Source organism: Pelobates fuscus, chromosome 2 (genome assembly GCF_036172605.1).
Source record: "Pelobates fuscus isolate aPelFus1 chromosome 2, aPelFus1.pri, whole genome shotgun sequence".
Lineage (NCBI taxonomy): Eukaryota > Metazoa > Chordata > Amphibia > Anura > Pelobatidae > Pelobates > Pelobates fuscus.
Genome location: NC_086318.1, coordinates 451,865,516 through 451,889,370, shown reverse-complemented (window position 1 = coordinate 451,889,370; position 23,855 = coordinate 451,865,516). Strand labels below are relative to the sequence as shown.

At 44.4% G+C, this 23,855-nt stretch overlaps 2 protein-coding genes across 2 annotated transcripts in view; one reads left to right on the top strand and one right to left on the bottom strand.

Annotated features, from left to right (window-relative positions):
- The window catches only part of KLHDC3 (kelch domain containing 3), a 38,028-nt gene extending 20,216 nt beyond the window's left edge, over positions 1-17,812 (bottom strand). Inside the window, exons 1-4 of the mRNA XM_063444213.1 lie at positions 17,720-17,812; positions 17,256-17,462; positions 16,973-17,137; positions 16,769-16,884 (exon numbers count right to left, since the gene is read on the bottom strand). Of these exons, the coding sequence (XP_063300283.1) occupies positions 16,769-16,884; positions 16,973-17,137; positions 17,256-17,409 (435 nt within the window). The 5' untranslated portion in view covers positions 17,410-17,462; positions 17,720-17,812. The remainder of the gene's footprint in view (positions 1-16,768; positions 16,885-16,972; positions 17,138-17,255; positions 17,463-17,719) is intronic.
- A 355-nt stretch (positions 17,813-18,167) lies between these two features.
- MEA1 (male-enhanced antigen 1) overlaps positions 18,168-23,855 on the top strand; it is a 45,772-nt gene continuing 40,084 nt past the window's right edge. The window contains exon 1 of the mRNA XM_063441575.1: positions 18,168-18,353. The gene's annotated coding sequence lies outside the window, so the exon portion shown is untranslated. The remainder of the gene's footprint in view (positions 18,354-23,855) is intronic.

The window sequence follows — 23,855 nt, the reverse complement described above, 5'->3', positions numbered from 1 at the left end:
TAACAATAACTTTGAAGAAACTTGATAGCAGTAGGTAGAGTTGAAGAACGGACACTTCCAGTATATCTAATCTCGAGACCGTAGATAAATGCCACACTGAAAATAACAGAAATACGTGAAAGGTAATGGTAATAAACGGACGATCAATATGTAATTCAATATTAGGATATTATAATTCAACATATCAAATTAGTATATTGTATACGAGATGTACAAAATGCAATAGGCCATAGTGGACAACTCAATAATCCTGTACTACAACAAGACAAGTCAGCATATCTAGACTCACACCATCGGTATGAATAGCATTAACTGGATAGAACTAATAAGACGAAACCAGACTAAAGTAAAAATAGCCGTCAAAAGGGAGGAAAACCAAGGGAGGAAAAATTCTTGCCACCTGTCATTATTAAAATTAAGATTATAGGTACACTACGTTAGCATAATTTACAATTTTACAACATGACAGGAGGCTTCATATTTTGCATTTTTAACGCTGTGGAAGGAACACAAGATACATGTAGAGTCTGATGAAGTAAAAGACCCTGAAAGTCTCTTCCTGTGTCCAATCCAAAGGATATCGACAAAGAAAGCATGTGCCATGGATACCCGAGATGCATCCATGCCCCGAATGACCGATAAAACCGGTCTCCACAACCGTTAGGAACAATAGCCAACTTACTCACCCAGCTAAAATGGTGTCCGTAACTGGTATGGAAGGTTTGGTATACAAAAAGAGAGGCTGGCTCGATAGTGAAGGCCGAAGAGGTGTAGACACCGCCACATAACGTGAAAGAAGTATGAGCTTCCCTGAGAGTTTGTTGAAGTGAAGATCCAAAACAACTGGTCAAACCCGCAGGGAACAGAGAACTATGTTTACGTCCCACAACAGAGTGTATTTTGATACTGGTTGTGGATAGTATGACACCTTGCAACATACCAAAGGTCCTGAAGTGGAATGTGACTCGGCAAAGTCTCCGATGGTACCTTGTGGGTTTGTCAGTAAAAGGGAAGACGATGGAAGGATCAGTGGAAAATTCCAGAGACAGAGTCAATAGGTCCGGAAACCAACTTCTGATTTTGAGTGGTGAGGTGAGTGTCACCTAGGTTTCTGCGATGCGAAGATGATCAAGGACTCTCGTCAACATCGAGAAAAGTGGCACACATATACCCCTTGCGTTGAACCAGGTTGGAGACGTGCGTCCCCTGTTCGCATTGTGGTCCAGAAGTGGTCCATTCGCATCATGGTATACTGAGGTGTCCCGTCGTCAATCGCTGGCACGAAAACCATTCCGCAGTGAGTTATGTGAGGGTACTCTGGTCGGAGAGTAATCTTGCACATTAGAAATGGTAATGTCCTTCGTTATTACTATAAGAGTCTTCACCCAGGCGGTTTATGTATCAAGTTGCTGAGATATTGTCCATGTGTAGGAGAATACTACGTGTCCGTGGCTAGCTGTAGGTTGCAGATGATCCCACCACCAGTTATCTCTTCCCCAGACCATGGGCCTCCAGGTCTGGGGAAGCTTCCCAGCCATAGAGGCTGATGGTAGATTTCACGATCGAATTTGGTGGGGATCTGAAGATGGCTCTGCCATTCCATGTCAGTATATGTGGGAGACATCATGAATTTCCATTCACCCCTCCGGTGACACCATCATCCAGTGGTCCTAGGAGCACCTTGTCCCCTGGTAGTGTAGAGTCCCTGGAAAGGTCGCCTGTATAAAAGCGAGAAGGAGTCACATCACTCTGGCCAGGAACCGAAGGGGAATGGAGTTCTTGTTGAGTTAGTAAGGCATCTCCCTGCGAATTCCGGTCCTTTCATACAAGCCATTAAATACCAGCACGGTCTATATAGGTAAGGCAATGGAGTCCCTTGTGGCGAAGGTGCTATGACTGGCTTCAGGAGTTTCTTGAAGTACCATGGGTCATACACATAATGGTAGACACGCGAATTGACACGGTCGGTCCCCGTCAATGAAACCAAAGGAATGGATGACTCCCCGGTGTTGTTCGCATGGACAGATATGTATCCCTCCTATCCAAATGAGTGAACCCATCTTTGGTGCGGAGGAGATCTCGCAGCAGATGAGTACCATCCATCTTGAAGTGACCGTAAACCCAGAATACATTGGGAAGGTGTAGGATGGTGACTGATTGGTAGTCTCCCGACTACTTTTGACCATAAAGATATTGCAGCGTTAACCAGTGATGTCCGGAATGACTTGCCCAGCGCTTCTGGTGAATAAGGTATAAATCTCTTCATCTATGAGGTTTGTGGTCGTCCGATACCCGCATGGGAGGCTTATGGAAAAGGGAAACTGCGACCCCCAAGGGTTGAACAGATATCCTGATGAAGTATGAAGTATTAGCCCACTGAGCTAGCTTACCACACTGAGTCAGTCTGCCTGGGAGTATAGATGAATTCTATGACATATTCTCCGCCCGTCTGGAGTATTCTAGCATCCATAGAGATTGCTTCCCAGTTTGAGAAAAGGAGACCTTTGCCCGTGGTTACATCATGAGAGCGTTGAAAAAGGAGATATCTACGAATATACCGATTTCTTCAGTACTGTTAGGAACTACTCTCTGAACAGGAGATCATTAGCCAATGGACCCCATTCCTTTTCCCCAACTCTACGAGTTTGGTGCCCAATTCGGAAATGGCCGCCTTGCGGCGTTCGGCCCCTATGCCATGTTTGTAGTGCTCAGTATGCGTGTAGCTTGTTGCGCTAGTTTTCTGTAGTGTTGTGCTACGTTGTTCGGGAGAAGTGGGTGAGGGTGTGCAGCCTGGAGTCGAACACAACGTCTTATTTTCATAGGCTTTTGTAACTAGAAGCGTATGAGTCATGTCCGATGGTCAGGCAGCCCCTATTTTCGACGATCTCAGTGTGTTTTTCGACCGTGCGGTGGTCAAACAATAGGAACACCGTGGGTGTCGGGAAATATCATCCTCCCCTCTGCCCGCTGATTTGCAGGAGACCTCTCCTTTGACCGTGGATTTTCAGGAATCTTCCTTATAATTAAGGGGTTAGGCCATTTTGAAAAATCTTTAGGACATATCGGGGATCCTTTTCAGGGCTAGCCTTTAGTTTTCCGAGGGTCCATGATCGTATCCTTCCCTTATCATTTGGATACGGGTGCTTGGTCTTAGGGGTCTTGTAGCCCATAAGCTCATTGGCAGGTGAGGCACCGTGGCTCACAATCTCTGGAAGACCCTGATCCAGCACCTTGCGGATTGCCCTTTCTACTGAGGCTGCAACAGCGGCATTTAACAGACTGAAAGTCATGAGTGTGAGGCTGGGCGAGTTCCTAGCAATGTGTGTCTGTTGTGTTGTGCGGTCACCCCTATTACGGTGTCTCAGTGATGTTAGAATGCTTGGGGGGGATCACCCCAGCTTAAAGAGGCTCACCCCTAGAAACTGCTCGCCATTACTTGGCGTGTATATATAAATATGCTGGGGTTCATCCTAGCGATAGGGGGGTCACCCCAATTATAATAATAAAATGCATAGTAATCTGTTGGTGAATGCACATCTGTGAGTGGGAGTTCACCCCAGTAGTAAGGGGGGACATCCCTTCATTGATAAGTCTCAGGATGCGGAAAGTCCACCTGTGGAGTCACCCCAGTGTGTACAGTTTGAAGTGGAATATATATATATATATATATATATATATAATAAAGTAATGCTCTTGCACTCACGCTTGAGTATCCCTTTATGACCGGGTGCTAGCAAGCCAAGGCTAGTATTATCCAATCTTCCAAATAGGTAGCTGCACTCAATTTTATGGCCTCTTTATAGTAGGCCAGGGCTTTGCGTAATTCCGCCAGCATTTACTTAAGTTGGCCTGCAGTGACCGGGTCTCCGGGTGTTTTAGGTGATGTGGTACGGTTTGGTGTGGGTCCGAAGGACGCTCCTTCCATAAGGTCTGTGTCAAAGTCCTCCGAGGAGTACGAAGTGAGGTCGTCCACCAGCGCCATCTTGGACCATGCGGCCTGTTGTGTGTTCCGCAGCATTTCTCCAATATCCCTTCCGGGAGGGCTTTTTTCTGCCTCTGCTTTCTTTGATTTTCTGCCCATGTTCTACCTTTCTACAGTGGTCGGGTTTGTAGGGACTTTTGTGTTCGGGTTCCACCATATAGGGGTTCGTTAAGGTAAGTTTGAGTTGGAGCTCTCAGAGATGCGACCGCTCCGCCCCCTTGGCTACTTTCTTTTTGTATTGAGGTAGACTAAGTAAAGTGTTGGTACTGGATCGGAGGTTATAGGAAGTGGGAACAGCTGGGGAAAGCATTTTGTTCAGGTAGGGTGGGAGTTTCCCAGAAAAGCTCTTAAACACAAGGCTGGAAAGATGAAGGATGCGTCTGGATTCCAGCAACAGCCAGTTTAGTTCTTTTAGCATGTCACAATGGTGGGTCCTGTAATAACATTGTAGCACAAATCAGCAAAACGAGTTATACAATGTGTTGAGTTTATTAATATGCATATTCATTGTGATCAACATGTGCTCCAGGTTGAATAGTCAGTTTGCAAAAAACAAATAACCTATTGGTAAATCCTTTAACCCCTTAAGACCGCAGCCAAATGTACAAGTTTTGATCAAAACAAATGTAAACAAAATCTGGCATTTGCGCTATATGTCTGTCCAACCGTAATTCACCTCTTTCATATTAAATGCACCCACACTTATTATATATCATTTTATTCAGGGGAGACAGAGCTTTCATTTAACATCAAATATTTAGGTATGGAACATAATTTAATATGAATAAAATATATATAAATTTTTTTTTACATTTTCTTAGTTCTACGTGCCAATTTAACTGTGAATGTCAAAATACGGTTTGCTTTTGCTGCAATAAAATACTTATCTTTGTTTTCAGCGATGTCTCACGTGTAAAACAGTACCCCCTAAGTACAGGTTTTATGGTGTTTTAGGTTACAGGGTTAAATATAGCACGTTACATTTTTCACATTGAAATTCGCCAGATTGGTTACGTTGCCTTTGAGACCATATGGTAGCCCAGGAATGAGAATTACCCCCATGATGGCATACCATTTGCAAAAGTAGACAACCCAAGGTATTGCAAATGGGGTATGTCCAGTCTTTTTAGTAGCCACTTGGTCACAAACACTAGCCAAAGTTGGCGTTCATATTTGAAAATGCAAAAAACGCATTTAAATGCCAATTTTGGCCAGTGTTTGTGACTAATTGGCTACTAAAAAAGACTGAACATATCCCATTTGCAATACCTTGGGTTGTCTACTATTGCAAATGGTATGCCATCATGGGGGTAATTTCCATTCCTGGGCTACCGTACGGTCTCAAAGGAAACATAACCGAATTTCAATGTGAAAAAACTGAAACGCAAGCCTTATATTTGACTCTGTAACTTTTAAAAACACCATAAAACCTGTACATGAGGGGTACTGTTATACTCGGGAGACTTCGCTGAACACAAATATTAGTGTTTCAAAACAGTAAAACGTATCACAACAATATCATCAGTGTGTGAAAAATGCAAAACATTTCACTTCCACTGACGATATCGCCATTGTAATACATTTTACTGTTTTGAAACACTAATATTTGTGTTCAGTGAAGTCTTCAGAGTAAAACAGTACCCCCCATGTACAGGTTTTATGGTGTCTTGGAAAGCTACAGGGCTAAATCTAGCGCTAGCAAATTATATCCCTTTACTTTCGGCCTTTGTTGTCAGGCAGGTGCTGCAAATTGTAATAAATGACCTAATTATGTAAAATTATTACATAAATATATATATATATATAAAATTTACATTGTTTTTATATAGATAGATATATACATATGTATAGAGATATATTTCCTGGCTAATCATGGCAGCATATACACATGGGTTAGCTCCTCCCCTACAGCCGATAGGACAGGAAAACCACCAAGGTTTTAAAAGGAGGCTCCATCCCTAAGGTCCTCAGTCTTTTTCCTGTCCTACAGCCCTTAGGACGTGAGCAATTTGCTCCCTTTACTTACGGACATGTATGTTTTTTTATCTTCATTACTTTATTTGCCTGTTTTACTGTAGTACATTATGCAGTTGTGCTTTTATGCTGTGATGCATTTAAGCTTTGATATCTTTAAACCAGCGCATTATACAGCTGTACCTTATTTTTAAGATTGTGGTACATTATGCGGTTGTGCTTTTGCTAGGAAGCATTTAAGCTGTGTGGCATTTAAAACTGTTTCATTTAAATTTGCATTTAATACTGTTGCCTGTAACACCGCGAGTCATTGGAAACTGCAGTACATTTGGAAATCTGCAGTGCATTTGAAGACTGATATATGTTAAAAACTATGATACATTTTGGAAACTGTTACCTTTTATACCTTGAGGCCTTTAGACTGTGGTGCCTTTAAACTTTGACTTTTTGCACCTGGTTGCGTTTTAACCCCTTAACCCCTTAAGGACCAAACTTCTGGAATAAAAGGGAATCATGTCATGTGTCCTTAAGGGGTTAAACTTCCTTGCAGGCACTTTTGTTATCCATTTTGCTTCCCCTCGGTCCCAGTGATTTATTCCCGGTTCCCTCGGTGTTTAGAGGCCATGTAGGCTTCAGACAGAGTCCTCTCCCTGGTCTCTAAACAGCAAACACACTCGGAATAGGACCACATGTGTGCAGTTTGTGCCTTATTGGGCCTAATACAGATGACTTGCATTGTGGGAACCCACTAACCCAAAAGGATATCAAGCCACCTGATGGAGTCACGGTATATCCAGGTAATTACACTTGCTACACCATGCACAGTGACACAGGTACATTTGTGGGAACTGTGTTACTTATCGAGAGCCTCCGGTTGCCCTGTTAACAAAATCAACTTAGATCCCTGGGAGACATTTATTGGCTATGTGGAGACATGAAACTGAGATCCAGATTGACAGGCCTATGGTGGGGAGAGTGTACCTATGGACAAAATTATTATGCCCATACACATATCATCAGATAATCACCAGGGTCCTCTGGATTCACCACACACATATTTTAGAGTAAAAAGAGACACTCCTGTAAAGGGCATCTTTGACCCTCACATATACATAGATGCCATATGAGTGTCAAGGGGAGTGCCAAATGAATTTAATGCAAGAGATGAAGTTGCGACAGGATTCGAATCCATGATTCCGCTCATCACTGCTAATAAAACTGTAAAATTGGATCAACTACATCTATTATAACCAGCAGCGCTTTGTCAACTATTCCAGAGGTGCCCTCCAGGGCCTGGCAGAGCAGTTGCAGGCTACCTCCCAAATGACCTTTCAAAATAGAATGGCTCTAGATGTGATACTGGCAGAAAAAGGAGGAGTGTATAAAATACTCCCGGACACCATGACATGCTGTACTTTCATCCCAGAAAACACAGGCCTCAATGGGAAGGTAACCATGGCAATTGAAAAATTGGAAAGTCTCTCAGAAGAATTAAAAAGGAATTCAGGGGTCACTAATTCATGGGATATATGGTTTGGATGGTTGGCAGAAGGTGCTCTTCCAGGTAGGAATGGTTGTTTTGACAGTTGTCAGGGTATTTATATCGGCAGACATTTTGTGCTATGATAGAAATTAAAAGTGTATATTCTGAGTCATTCTGAACAGACCAGACTCCATTTTGTTATTTTCAAGTTAACAAAGAGACATAAAATTTCTATCTCTTCTGTAAAACTAACCACTTTGCCAGAAGCTTAGGAATGTTTGTATATACAAATCAAAAGATAAGAAATGAGAACGGGGGATGGACAGACTGTCTAAATGCTAATGGAATATAATCAATTCTAAACCCAGACATTTGTGACCGAGAAGATTAAATAATTTAATTTTACTTTCGATATTGTATAACGTCCCATTGTAAGTTTAGGGGTCATACTTAGTTATAACTGTCATATTAGAAATTATATCAGAATTTGGAGACACAGTCTGAAGAAAGCCCAAAGAAAACCCTTTGAACTGACGAGTAAACTTAAGTTATAGACAACCATAAAGATAAGGTAAATTACGTCAAAATAGCCACCAGGAAAAGTTAACTCTTTCCTGGATAGGCATGTTTAGTGGGACGAGACTGCCCTCTATAGACCAAATACTTAAATTGCTATCTGGAAGGCAACCACACCTCCAGTTTTCTATTGGTCTATCACCTAGTGACGAACAGAGAATTTTTCCCTTTAAAAGTAAAGACAAAGGGAAGAGGGAGGTATGGAGAGAAAGCAAAAGGAGGCAGAGGAATGCAAAGGAAGCAAAGAAGCAAGAGGTGAGCAGTCGGGGGCAATGCAGACAGATATCCACTCCAGGGCACTCAGAAATTCTTACACACCTCCATGCAGAGAGACATCCAAACAAGTTCCTGAGACTACCTACTAATCTGATGAAAATATCTACTCAACTGGTAATTATACTTACTTAAAATTTTCTAATAGCATGATATATGACTGGATAAATCACGATCAGATTTCGATATTTAGAAATCTTAGTTACTAAAGAATATATGGTTACAATATCCCAATCTGCAGATGGGAAGATAATAATCATGTATTAATGTGACATATCACATGTTAGCATATCGTGGTATTTATCCAGTATTGATTTGCTCTAAAATAAGATAAAATATCTGTTTAGGCAAGTTAAAAATTCAGCTTATAGAACGTAGTAGATTTCTCTTATTGGATGGTTCCAGGAAATGACTAATGAGCTGGTTTAAATGTTATTTTATTTAAAATTACATGAGAATAGGTCTTAATTACATGGGAGGTCTAGCCAGCATTGAAAGGGTTATTCTAACTGTTAGCCAAGTTTTATTGCCTTACGCTGCAGCTCTGTGTAAGTTTTTCCTTCTCTGTGAAGACAGTCACAAATCTTGTCTTGACATTGGGTGATGTTTACACATTACCATATTGTATTGCATACTATGTTATACTGAATTTTCATTGATTATTGTCACGCATGTTACTTAATTATTATTATTATTTAAATTGTCACAATTAATTGTATCTATTTTTATAACAAATTGTTATTTTATTTATATGGAATACATTTCACTTACACGATAACGATTTTTGGGATCTGAGAATTGAAATAGTGGGCAATTCTCAACTGTTTACTATTATTATCCCATAAATATCCCCACACAGTGATGCTTCTCTTTGTTAGCTTTGTCTGTTGTGTGCTACCATGTGTTCAGAAATACCTACAGAAGACAGTTGACCAGACCATTGACCGCACCACCCCAACTTTCCTTCACCAGGAGATTGATGACGAGAACTGTGATACACCTCATACACCTCTACAGTCCCACCATACCAAATATACAACTACTTCCCTTTAGGGAGAGCACAGGGACAGCATCTGTCTCTACGGGCAAAGCCTGTTGCGGGAGAGGTAGTGGACAAGCCACTACTGGTCCTAGCGCAGCGTAAGTGTTCGAGAGGTCTGTTAGACAGATGTGCTGCAGGCTTTTAGGGATGGTGTTAGGGATAGTAGGTAGTTTTAGATTGTAAATAGTCATTTTAAGGGGGGACTGTTGTGGACAGAATATTAACTTTAGTAAAATGCCTATTTACTCTGTGCATCTGTGTTCATTATTAACTGTTCAAACCGGCTGCTAGGAATTACCCCTCCCATCACCTAACCACCCAATTAACAAGATGGCACTGGAATGTGGAAGAGAACTGCATGATGACAGTGACATCACACCCAGTAGGCTGTGCATTAGATGAACCACTTAACACCTAGCAATTGTGGATGTATTTTCTCTGTTATCTGTAATTATGCATATGCTGTGTAACGGACTCCAGTACTCCGACCGAGTACCTCCGCCAAGTCTGCTTCCTTGTAACTATCAGGGACCCTGAAACTTCAGACGACACAGGATGAAGGTTAAACAGCAACTCCTTTATCAATCAGCACACATGCAGCAAAACAACTCCTCCCCAGAGGAAAACAAAAATGACAGTTAAAGACAGACAGTGTTTGAAAATATGACAGTTATTAAGGGTTTAAACTGGTGTTCTAGGAGGGAGGGGAATAAAACAGTCAAACTAAGTCCATAAAACAGGTTTTCTCTTCACACTCTGCATCCGAAGTGCATAGCAAAACTGCAGATCCTTTGTCAGAGCATTTAAAGGGCCAGAACCAGTCTAATAAAATCCACTATGCTCAAATAACATACAGTTCAAATACAGGCAATAATCAATGCAAAAGTCTCTTGTGGCTGCTTCTGCCACAATGCTCCCCCAGAACCAAGCCGGCATACACAGTCTGATCCCAACGGATCTGCTTGGGGATGTCCGGAGGAGTGCTCACAAAAAGCTGTTTCTAGGCTTTTTCTGCATCAGAAGTGATTCTCCTGCAAGGGCCCTACTTTTACAATCCCAAACATGAAAAATCTGGAGTTAGATAGCAACCATGCTAACTCTGTTTAAAGACAATCTCTAATACTTTCCATAAATACATTTTATACACTTACACAGGAAGAATATTACATTCTAATATTCAAAAAGGCATATTATTTTATACGCAAGTCAACATGTTTCTTTTTATGTCTCTTTTGCGCCTGTTAGATTGCTGGTGATGCTTGGCTGGTTTACTGGACGCGACGGCAGTAGTATCCCAAGACCTTACACTTCTCACAAAGATGCTGTGGATGCTCTTTACTCTGATCAGACACATCAAGGCCATCTGGTTTTTCTAAAGGTCTCTGTTTGTGAGGGTATACGTTGATGTGACACTTTATGCATTCTTGACCCATATTAGCCCAATAATTTCCACTCATCCATTTTCTTTTGCACGTTGGGCACTTGTATTCCCCGAAGCATCGCTTCTTTCCTTGGTATGGGGTTAGTCCTTCACCTTTTGGATGAGCCTGAGCCTCAGAGTCGGTGGGTGGTGCCGTGGTGCGAGCCTGTTGACGGGTGACGACTGGGTAAGCCTCCTGTGGGGTTGGTCGTGTAACAAAAGCGGAGGTTAGCTCCCCCAAGTCATTCCCCAGAATAACATCCGCAGGCAAGTACTGCATCATCCCCACTTCCACTTGCCCCGACCCCGCTCCCCAATCCAAATGTACTTTAGCAGTGGGAATTTTGTAAATCGCTCCCCCTGCCACCCGGACTGCCACATATTCTCCAGTGAGCTGGTGCTTGGGGACTAGGTGATTGCGAACCAGGGTTATGGTGGCCCCAGAATCGCGCAGACCCTGAAGGCGTTTTCCCTCTACGTGTACCCCTTGGCGGTGTCCCTGTCGGTTGTCAGTAGCATGGATGAACATTACATCGTGCAAAACGCCCAGGGGTTCATCAGCCGACTCAAGCGGCACTCCTGGCAAAGTTGGCTCTGTATGATAATAATGGGCAGCTGCCCGCGGGGCCATATTCTGCCGGAGCTGATTCCAGCTCTGGCGGCTCCGGTTTTGGGTGCACTCCCGGGCCATGTGCCCCCATTGCTTACAGGCATGGCACTGGATGTTGGCCCTGCCATTATAACGGGAGTGGGGAGGTTGTCCCACAAGTGCTGGTCTGGATGGTGCTGTCGCTGGGGCAGGAGCAATAACTGGAAACGGCTGCGGGTTGGGTTTTGCATACCCTCGGTTATTATTTTTATGATGCCTCCTAGCATCATAATGTTGGTCGGCCAATCGTGCCGCTTCGGTTAGGGTGTGAGGATTTCGGTCATTCACCCATTCTTGAGCCTCTGGTGCCAGGCCATTACAAAACTGCTCCAGTAGCAACATCTGGCGTAACTCCTCCATGGTGGTAGCTCTGCTGGCTTGTATCCAGCCTTGTGAGGCTTGGTCAAGCTTGTGTGCCCACTCCGCATGTGAGTCTTTGTCCCCTTTTTTCAATTCTCGGAACTTGCGCCGGTATGCCTCTGGGGTAATGGCATACCTTTCTAATAGCGCCTGCTTTACCTTGTCATAATTCTTGCTGTCCTCTCTGGGTACAGCCCGGTAGGCGTCTGCTGCACGCCCAGACAGTTTGCCTGCCAACAAGGGTACCCACATAGCTTGCTCTACATCATGCAAGTCACACAATCTTTCAAAATCTTGCAAGAATCCATCTATTTCGTCTTTATCCTCGCAAAAAGTTTTAAATGCATGATGTGGTATTTTTGGCCTTCCCTGGCCCACAGTTGAAACAGCAGCGGTTTCTGCTTGAGGTGTGAAGGCTTGATTCCTTTGCACCATCACGTACTCCTGTGCATCCGCCGAAATTATGGTCATAATTTCTGGAGATACTGGAGCGGGCCAAAATGCCAATCTTGTCCTCATTTCTCGTTCAAATGGGGTCTCCTCCAAGTTTGCTGGGGGTGTAGCACTACGAGCTCGGTCTCCTTCCATTAGCTCGGCAATAAGTCTTGCTTTAGGCTTATTGCTGGCTATCTTACCCCTGGCTTCCAACAGCTCCTTTAACGTTTGCCGTTTCAATATGGTGTAGTCCGTCCCCATTCACTTCTGCATCTGTATCAATTGCCTTCTGCTTTCCAGTATGTCAATTCCAATTGTATAAACAGCGTTTTTCCTGCTGTACGGTTGGATCCCGCCGCTTGCCACCAATTGTAACGGACTCCAGTACTCCGACCGAGTACCTCCGCCAAGTCTGCTTCCTTGTAACTATCAGGGACCCTGAAACTTCAGACGACACAGGATGAAGGTTAAACAGCAACTCCTTTATCAATCAGCACACATGCAGCAAAACAACTCCTCCCCAGAGGAAAACAAAAATGACAGTTAAAGACAGACAGTGTTTGAAAATATGACAGTTATTAAGGGTTTAAACTGGTGTTCTAGGAGGGAGGGGAATAAAACAGTCAAACTAAGTCCATAAAACAGGTTTTCTCTTCACACTCTGCATCCGAAGTGCATAGCAAAACTGCAGATCCTTTGTCAGAGCATTTAAAGGGCCAGAACCAGTCTAATAAAATCCACTATGCTCAAATAACATACAGTTCAAATACAGGCAATAATCAATGCAAAAGTCTCTTGTGGCTGCTTCTGCCACATGCTGTATTTCTGCTTTATAAGGGGAATGGATTAAACATTCCTCAAGTTTTTCATTAACCTGAAACTTGTGTCTGGTGTGAATTACTTTTGGGAGCATGTACGTATTTAATTCAATTTGGACAGGGGAAGATATACAAAATTATCAAACACTTGATTTGATCCAAGACACCAGCTCTCGGTAAAACAACTTACAGTGGTATTTCAACTCCCCACTTGTAGGATATCCCTCAAACGGTAGTTGTAGTGTAGTTTATATGCAATTAAAGAAAAAGAAGGCCCATAGTGCTCTCCAAATTTGCAAATAAGTAGTAGTAAGATGAAATGTACTTACAATTTGGGGAGCAGACAAACCGCTCTATGGTAACAGCGTGGGTGTAACAATCGGCCAGTCGGCTTCAACCTGCCGCCGCGGTTCACAATGCCTGCACCACAGGTAGAGCAAGGTGCCCCCAGCATGGTCTCCGAGTTGCCAGCCAGAGATATCACTGGGTAATCAGCGTTTGCAGCAGGAGCTCGTATGATGCACTTCTTGTCTACTTGCAGTCCAGGCTCCAGCCCCCCTGGTTTGACATTTTTGTGCCCATGGCTGTCCCTGTCATTTGTAGCTAGCTATTGTTATTAAAACTGAAATAGTTGTGTGAGAGTATGAATTCTATAAACTGGGCAATAACTGCAATATCATATTTGTGTGTTGGTTTCTGGGATGAGAGAAATTTAATGCAGGCCTCAATACCATCCTTATGTGAGATGTAACTGTATAAGGATTTCACATCCATTGTTACTAGTATATTGTTTTCAGGTAGTTCATTTATCTGGTTAAGTTTATTGAGGAAGTCTGTAGTGTTCTGTATAAAGCTCTCAGTCTTAATAACTAGTGGCTTAAGAATGTTTTCTATTAGGCCAGGTATTTGTTCCGTGAGTATTTCCATACCGGTTATAATGGACCGTCCTGGCTTTCCTGGCTTGTGGATATTGGGCAGCATGTAGAAGGTTCCCATCTGAGGATTGGAAGGCATCAGATTTTCTAATTCTTGCTGTATGTGTTTCAGAGATGATTTGATAAGTTTTGTGAGTTAAGCTGTATATGACTTGGTGGGGTCCTTGTCCAGTTTTCCATAAATCATTCAATTCATTCCACCCGTCAATAAACCCTAAAATGAACTTTTCAAATCATAGTGTGCGTTTCTTGGACTGCACATTAACTGTCACCAATGGCATTCTTCATTCATCTGTATATAGAAAACCCACAGACAGGTACAGCTTCCCCATCACACCAAACAAAGTATTATCTACAGCCAGGCAATCAGATATCACCGCATTGCTCTGACACAAAAGACAGATCAGCACCAGAGAACACTGTCAGAGTCATTTAGGCGAAAGGGCTGCGAGGAAAGGACAATATCTAAAAAAAAAAAAAAAAAATCTGCCCTAAAAACACCACAGGAAAGGCTCCTACAATACGAAGAAAAGGAAAACAAAACACAAATCCCTTTAGTAGTTACTTACAACCCAACTATAGAAGGAGTACGTAAAGCTATTAAAGAGCTACAACCATTAATTTCCACACTAAAAAACATATTTCCTGAACCCTCCATACTAGCATTCAAACAACCGCCTAACCGGAGACAGATTGGTCCTCAGCAAATTGACCACAGAACAGGAGTTCACACAGAATGGCACCGTACGACGCTCACACAGAATGGCACCGTACGACGCTCACACAGAATGGCACCGTACGACGCTCACACAGAATGGCACCGTACGACGCTCACACAGAATGGCACCGTACGACGCTAACACAGAATGGCACCGTACGACGCTCACACAGAATGGCACCGTACGACGCTCACACAGAATGGCACCGTACGACGCCAACACAGAATGACACCGTACGACGCTAACACAGAATGGCACCGTGCGACGCTAACACAGAATGGCACCGTACGACGCAACAAATCATTCTGCAAACTGTGTCAACATATGTGTGTCAATAACACAGCCAGACAATAACAAAATCATACAACATTAGGGATCATATTCGTACACATATGTGAATGTGATGTACACGATACAGACACAGAGACACCAATGCTTTTGCTGGAGACCCCATGCTGTGGGTCTGTGTATATAAACAGGCAACTTGGCCATAATAAACAATTCCTTTTGTATCCTTCATCTAGTCTTGACTGATGTTTGGGAATGCGATAGAAAGAGTGCTTTATTCACATGAACCTTGCAGGAATTCGGGAGAGTTTCAGACGAACGTACCACTCTGGGTACAGGCGGTTCGTCACAAGTACATTTTGCTTTAAGGCTGAGGTGTGAAAACAAAATGGAGTAGATTACATGAGCAGCCAGACCAGCGGGACAAATTAATTTTTAAAAGGTCTGTAGTCTAAAGGAGAGGAGTATTGTACACAGATGGATTTCTCATTTGGCAGAAACACCGGCCACGGAATCCTATATTCTTGTGGTAAGTTCCTGGTCTGTAATACAGTTGTCATATCTACTTCCGAGCATATCATCTGTTGGTCCCTCTCAGTTCTTACTGAAATGCCAAATGAGAAATCCATCTGTATACTCCTCTCCATCAGTATAGTGTTTTAAGGCTTAAATGCTCGCTTTGTAGCCAATGTAAGTGGAGAAATATCTTCAAACAAGCAGATCACAGACCCTGCTGGTCTGGCTGCTCACATTATCTGCTCTTTACTTCAAACTGAGATAGATAGCAGATAATATCTCCAGCTGAGTTAAGGCAGCAATGTATTCAAGGTTATACAAACTCTACCATGCCTCTTATTCCGTTATTGCGATAATTCAGTAATTTAGACCGTTCTTAAAAGACCACTATAGGCACCCAGACCACTTCAGCGTAATGAAGTGGACTGGGTGCCAGGTCCATCTAGGATTAACCCTTTCTGCTGTAAACATAGCAGTTTCAGAGAAACTGCTATGTTTACAAATGGGTTAATCCAGCCTCTAGTGGCTGTCTCACTGACAGCCGCTAGAGGCGCTTCTCACTGTGATTTTCACAGTGAGAAGACGCCAACGTCCATAGCGTCCATTAAGAATGCTTTCCTATGGACTGGCTGAATGCGCGCGCGCGGCTGACATCAGAAGAGGGAGGAGAGTCCCAGCGCCGGGCTTAACCCCCTTCCTCCCCCTTCAGCGCAGTGGGAGTGGGACCCTGAGGGTGGGGGCCCCGAGTTTGTTTTCCTGGCACTATAGTGGTCATTTAAGTGTAACTCCAAGCATCACAACCACTACAGCCCGGTATAGTGGTTATGATGCCATGAGTAGCCCGGTAATGGGGCAAACTATTTATAAATGCTTTGCCCTCTTACCTTGATCCCAGCTCAGCTCCAAGGCTCATTTTAGTACTGGTAATGCACTTACCAGTGCTGCAGAGTTAGAAGACTATCCATTAACCAATGACTGACAGCTGAATGTTCTCAACAATCGAATGGCACACTGACCATGAAAATTTGCACAGAGCTGACATTAGCAAGCCTGGAACTTGTTCTGGGCTGACTAATGATGTCTCATTTATGCTGATGGAGGTGGTATTTTCCAGACACAAAGGGGTTAAAAACTTTGTAGATTCCAAGCACATTGACCGCAGCAAATCAGTGAAGTGATTATGGTGCTTGGATAAATTGTTTAAAGTTTAATTATGATAATAAAAAAGCGGCTACACTTCAAATCAATTACTTTACAAAATTAATTTCATACCCACTTAAATGTTTCCCAATTCTTACCAACTGCTCATAGCCTCCAAAGATGTACATGGTTCTATCCAGGACACAAGCAGAGTGCCCATCACGTGCTCCAGGAATCTGTCCAGAAACAGATGGGGTTGCCCACTGCAAGGTAGCTGAAATAAGGAAAATTGTTTAAATATACATAGCTTTATTGCTTTTTGACTCCTGAACCATTTAATAAAAATTACCTTACAGGCTAACCTGTGTGAAAAGTGTAAAGGACATTACAGGCCCCTTCAGTGTCATTACGGCCACCCCAGATGTAAATGACATCATCGATCAATACAGCTGTGTGTCCATACCTCATGTATGGAACCTTGGACGGAGAGCAGGACGCAGGCGGTAGTTTCCTCCATCGCAGGGACACTAACAAAAGTGTACAGCACAAATTAGGGTAAGAAGTAATAATCTACAAGTCCATGCAAGATCGTTATTCCCAGTCTCTTCACTTCAGTGGCCACAAGATAACCACATTTCCACATACCTGCATTGAAGACATGCACATCGATTTGACGCAGAGTTTCGTAGTCCTCTCCTGAGCAGTAACCCCCAAAAGAAAACACCTGATGTCCCATGGCCACTGCAGCATGATTCACCCTGCGTGGACCCCCCTCCAAGTGAACCGTCCAACGCGGCATGCCCCCAAAACATGCCGGGATAAGAGGGGGGCTATGTGTCACACCGGACACTGCTAAAAGAAAGAACATGACTTCTAAATTCTATCGCCCCTTCACTTTCAGTGCTGTGAGTACAGGGATCTGAGTGAACCCCAATGATAACAAGAGTCTCAATGAGCTGGTTCTACATGTGAATAAGGTTACAGGGAATTTACAGACTCTTCAATCCTTCTGTATGGACCAGATTTAGGGAAGTGGATGTCAGACGCTACTAACTCCATGCCTGCCTTTTATTAACTTCCCAAAAGAATCAGATCTGATCAAGACTTACCTGGATTCTAGGAGAGAGCCTACTGACAGCGAGATCTCTGCACTTTGACCCACTGCCGGAAGTGCCTCGGTGATTCCGCCACACTCTGCCGGAAGTGCCTTGGTGATTCCGCCACACTCTGCAGGAAATGCACCAGTGGTTCCGCTGTCTGCGATAAATGCCTTGGTGATTCCGCCACACTCTGCCGGAAGTGCCCCACTGATTCCGCCACACTCTGCCGGGAGTGCACCAGTGATTCCGCCACACTCTGCCGGAAGTGCCCCACTGATTCCGCCACACTCTGCCGGAAGTGACCCACTGATTCCGCCACACTCTGCCGGAAGTGACCAGTGATTCCGCCACACTCTGCCGGAAGTGCCCCACTGATTCCGCCACACTCTGCCGGAAGTGCACCAGTGATTCCGCCATATTCTACAATAAATGCTTTGGTAGTTCCGCCACACTCTGCCGGAAATGCACCAGTGATTCCGCCACACTCTGCCGGAAGTGCCCCTGAGATTCCCCTTTATTCTGTAGTGGCAAGAAGCAGAAAAAATATCCCGAAAGTAGTTTAAATTCTGACATAAACCGCTGGAAACGCGTCACTGGTTCCCTGAAACTCTTGTTAAGCTCTGCCGTTACCAGGAAATACCAGGTACCACCGTGCGGCCCCCACTGCTCCCCAACACAACCCCCCCTTTAACCCCTTTACCTCCATTACTGCAAACCCTCAACATTTCACAGAGGGAGTGTGGCCAGGGGGGGCTGTTCGTGGGTGGGGCCCGGGGGGGGGGGGGGGGGGGCTGTTCGTGGGTGGGGCCCTGGGGGGGGGGCTGTTCGTGGGTGGGGCCCTGGGGGGGGGGGGCTGTTCGTGGGTGGGGCCCTGGGGGGGGCTGTTCGTGGGTGGGGCCCTGGGGGGGGGGGGGGCTGTTCGTGGGTGGGGCCCTGGGGGGGGGGGGCTGTTCGTGGGGGGGGGGGGGGTTTGTGGGTGGAGGCCTGGGGGGTGGGGGGAGGCTGTTTGTGAGTGGGGCATTGGTACAGGTGATTACTGCTCCCCTTACACTCTTGTTGGTTATTACTGCTGGTTAAGCAAAATCTCCAAAAGTCTCTTGCTATATTGGCTTTGGTGAACATTGTCAAGTCAAAGTAAGCTAAAACAATCCTAGATTTTCTTAACCTTAGTAAATGAAAATAGAAAGTTTATTAAAAAGGACAGTATGGTCACCAAAGCTACTTTAGCTTAATGAAGCAGTTTTGGTGTATACTAGGGATCGACCGATATTGATTTTTTTAGAACCGATACCGATATTCTGTGAACTTTCAGGCCGATAGCCGATATAATTTGCCGATATTCTGTACATTTACCATTTTGGAAAATAAAAAAACAATTTTTCTAAAGGTAAATGCACAAAATATACATGCCACGTGTAGTGGATGCAGTGTGTTTAGACAGGGGAGCTGTGTATGTGTGTGTAGTGGATGCAGTGTTTGTGCGGTGTGTGTGTATATAATGCAGTGTGTGTGTGTATATAATGCAGTGTGTGTGTATATAATGCAGTGTGTGTGTGTATATAATGCAGTGTGTGTGTGTGTATATAATGCAGTGTGTGTGTGTGTATATAATGCAGTGTGTGTGTGTGTATATAATGCAGTGTGTGTGTGTATATAATGCAGTGTGTGTGTATATAATGCAGTGTGTGTGTGTATATAATGCAGTGTGTGTGTGTATATAATGCAGTGTGTGTGTGTATATAATGCAGTGTGTGTGTATATAATGCAGTGTGTGTGTGTATATAATGCAGTGTGTGTTTGTATAGTGTGCATTATATACAAACACACTGCATTATATATACACACACACTATACAAACACACTGAATTATATACACAGTGTGTATGTGTATAATAATAGTGTGTGTGTGTGTGTGTGTGTGTGTGTGTGTGTGTGTGTGTGTGTGTGTGTGAGGGGGCATTTTTTATTAAAAATTTTTTTTTTTAATTTTTATATTAAATAATTTTGTTTATATATATATTTTATTTTTTGTTGTCCCCCCTCCCTGCTTGTTGCCTTGCCAGGGAGGGGGGATATGTTAATCCCTGGTGGTCCAGTGGCATTGGCTTAGCTGGGGGAGGGGAGGGGAGGGAAGTGGGGTGGGCAGCAAGCATTTACTCACCTCCCAGCAGCTCCTCCAGCTCCCCAGTGTAAATCTCGCGAGACCCGCGGCCGTCAGAGCTGGCCGCGGGTCTCGCGAGATTTACACTGGGGAGCTGGAGGAGCTGCTGGGAGGTTAGTAAACGCTTGCTGCCCGCCCCCCCAGGCTTGTAATGAGCCTGGCGGTCCTGGGAGGTATTATCGGCAATATCGGTATCCATATCGGCCGATTATATCGGTAAAACCGATAATCGGTCGATCTCTAGTGTATACATCATGCCCCTGCAGTCTCCCTGCTCAATTTTCTACCATTTGGGAGTTAAATTAAAGGAACACTATAGGGTCAAGAACAAAAACATGTATTTCTGACCCTATAGTTAAAACCACCATCTAGACTCCCGGGTCCCCTTTTGCCTCCCTAAATATAGTCAAATCTTGCTTGTATTCAAGTCTACACCTGCTGGGTCTGCCTCTGACCTGCCTGGTGATATACTCAGAAGTGTCGGTCTGAGCCAATCACAATGCTTCCCCATAGGATTGGCTGAAGCTGTCAAGGAGGCAGATCAGGGGCAGAGCCAGCACAAGTCAAACACAGCTGTGGCCAATCAGCATCTCCTCATAGAGATTAATTGATTCAATGAATCTCTATGAGGAAAGTTCAGTTTCCGCATGCAGAGGGTGGAGACACTGGCAGTGCTCCTCTCTGTGCAGCACTGCCCCAGGAAGTACCTCTAGCAATCTGAGGAGTGGCCAGTGGAGTTATCACAAGGATGTATGAAAATACAGTGTTCACAGCAAAAAGCCTGAAGGGAATGATTCTACTCACCAAAACAAATCCAATAAGCTGTAGTTGTTCTGGTCACTAATGTGTTCCTTTCATTTGTTTATACAACCCTAGCCACACCTCCCTGCATGCGACTTGTGCAGCCTTCCTAAACACTTCCTGAAAAAGCTGTAATGTTTACACTTTCTTTGTTGCACATTCTGTTTAATTTAGAATCTATTCTCTCCTGCTTTGTTAATAGTTTGCAAGAGCCCCGTGTGTGTGATTGATTTAAAGTTTAATTAACAGAGCAGTATATAGAAAACATCTGATTGAAAATGAATCCATTTTATTATGTTGGCTGTGTGAGTCACGTGGGCTACCTAAACAGAAGCAAAAATTATTTAAATGGACACTATAGGGTCAGGAACACAAATATGTATTCCTGACCCTATAGTGTTGAAAACACTATCTGCCACTCATTGTCCCACTAAAAATACTACAATCTTTTTATTACAGTCTGTTGGTGCTGGCTCTGCCCTTGATCTGCCTCCTTGGCTGAGATCATCAGAAATGGTGATCTCAGCCAATCCAATGCTTTCCTATGGGAAAGCATTGGATTGGCTGAGATTGTCAACTCTGATCTCTGTGAAAGGACAGTCAGCATCTCCTCATATGGTCCACACGCTCAGAGTATGACAGTAAGCGAGGAGCTGGAGAGAAGGGACTTCGTTTTTGTTCCTCTTCAAATTGCTAACCGATACGCCCTCTCCTTGGCAGTCATTCGGTTTGATCTACAACTGAACGTCGCCAGCAACACTTGGCTATCTCCCACCTGGAACTATATTCGGCCACTCTCCTCTCAGTCCCTCCTGTCCCTTGTTTTATTCCCTTTGTTTACTTGCCAGGAGAGCGCTAATTGGAGGGAAGGTACTACTGAGTATGAGGAACAATTGCTCCCTAAGAGCCAGAGGGAGCCCCCGTTTATTTGACCAGCCAAGATCACTTTCGCCCTGGAACTATTTTGGGCTTCTCCCACGTGTGCGGGCAGTCAAAACTATTTGGAAACGTGGTGTAACTGATCACCTGGCACCCCGTCTGGGCACCTCTGTTGACAGACGTTTCCTAGCTGACGCTGAGGACCATAAGCACCGCACTGGACACCACAACCACCGCAGACTCCACAACCGTCTTCCTTCCACCCTGGATCAACCTCTGATATTCAGGACCGTGTAGGGGAGACCTCTCCTCCAGAAGAGAGTGACAGGAACAGCTCTTAAAAGAGCTAAGTGATTGATTAGAGCCCAGGGGAGTATACAAAGTATAGCAATCCCCAGTGTGAATATAGAAGTTCCCTACAAAGACGAGGCTACGTATTGAGGGTTAAGAAGATCTCAAAAGTGCAGAACTGTACCCGTACAATTTAAAGGGGCAGAAACAGTGCTCCAAAATCCAATAGGCAGAAATAGAGTTTTTAAAGGGCAATACACCCCAGTGGCCATAGTCACAGGGCAAGAGGCTGGCAAGCAGGCCTCTCCAAAACCCAGTGGCGAAGTGCAATTCGTCACACTTGGGGGCTCGGACTAGATGCTATCCAGGGATGTATGACACGTGGGGTTTCTGTGTGTTCTAACTGTATTTTGGGATGTCTTCTATGTGCTACTTTTTGTGCCTGTGAAATAATTATATTTAAGCCAGAGCAAACTCTCAGACATCTTAAGCAGGAAGTTTTCTGGTCGAGCAGCCAAAGCATACTGGGCAGTACCCGACTTGGACATCGCTAATTAATTATGAGCGGGTCAAAAAGACACTGTTGGCTCAGTATGCAGTAACCCCCGAAGCCTACCGGAGGAAATTTTGCGGCTTACACAAAGGCATCGGGGATTCTTTTGCTGAATGGGCTTTTTCGATGCACTGGATGCAATGGTGTCAGGCAACCACCTTAGCAGTTGCTTTAGAACTAATGCTGTTGGAGCAAATCTTTGACCAAATGCTGCCAGAGGTCCTTAACTTAGAAGAAACAGCTCCTCTAGCTGACAAATTCCAGGATGGGCGGAGGACGTCCACCCTTTCATCCCACCTATTGCACTTAGCCAACCCCACTGTAGCGGAGCCCTAGTCTTAGCAGGGATTTTCTCTCCACTGAATCACCCAAGAGTAAAATCAAGAACAAGAAAAGCACCAAATAGATCTTCCACCTCCTCTCCAGCAACTAGACGACACACAGTTCTAGGAGTACAACTGACTTTATTCTGGCCGCACACAGCTTTTATGCATTGACCCCTACATGGGGTCTCTCACACAAAATTACAGGGCTTTTCCTCCCAAGATCCTATGTGTCTGAGATAATTGCATGAGAAAAAACTATAACTCCATTATCTCCCAGGTACAGAAAAATCTACAATATTTAAAACCCTACAAAAATCCATTTTAATAACTTCAGAACCCCACGAACATCACATCATCGAATAGCTTGGATATGAGCGCACACTTGCCAAAATATCACTCATATCCGTTCAGTGGTTCGGGAACGCCATTCGAATGAAGTTTTGACCGGTCGGCCACAAGGGGATGCCCCAAAACAGTTCCAGAGGAAACAAGGCAACGTACGGTCATCTTACGGGGGTTCTCGCACGAACACAGATGACTCCATATCCTGGCTGTAAGCATCCGAATGCTTCCCCTGTTTAGTAGTTTATGCCTCCCGAACGACGTGTTCCTAACTGTTCGGGAAGTTGCATAGGCAGCGGTACCAGTTTCCCGGGCGTTCGTGGGGTCACGTATCAGAAATTAGTTCCGGGTCCAGAGACGGGATTCTAGAGGGCATGGCAGGGGCCGTTTCTAGTAGTGGAGCGCATTAGCGACACTACCTATATCGTAGCCCAATGTTTGGATGAAAGGACACAAACATCCTTCCATGTGATGTGACCATGTTAAGCGCTACTTGGAAAGACCCGAGGAGGTAGCTGCAGTATGCGCCTCCTCCTTAGAGGACAATGAGCACCTCCCCTTGCCCGACCTGCTCGCCACATCCCCTGGAAGTGTATAGCAGGTTAGCTTAGGGGAAGGCCTTAGCTCTGTAGAAAGGGAAGACGTCTCCCAACTGTTACAGGGACATCACTAGATGTTCACTGCTGCACCAGATTACACTACACTGGCTGTTCACCGGGTCGAGACCCAGGGACATGCACCGCTCTGGCAGCAGCCATACCGCATTCCAGGAAAGCATGTTACGAGAGATCC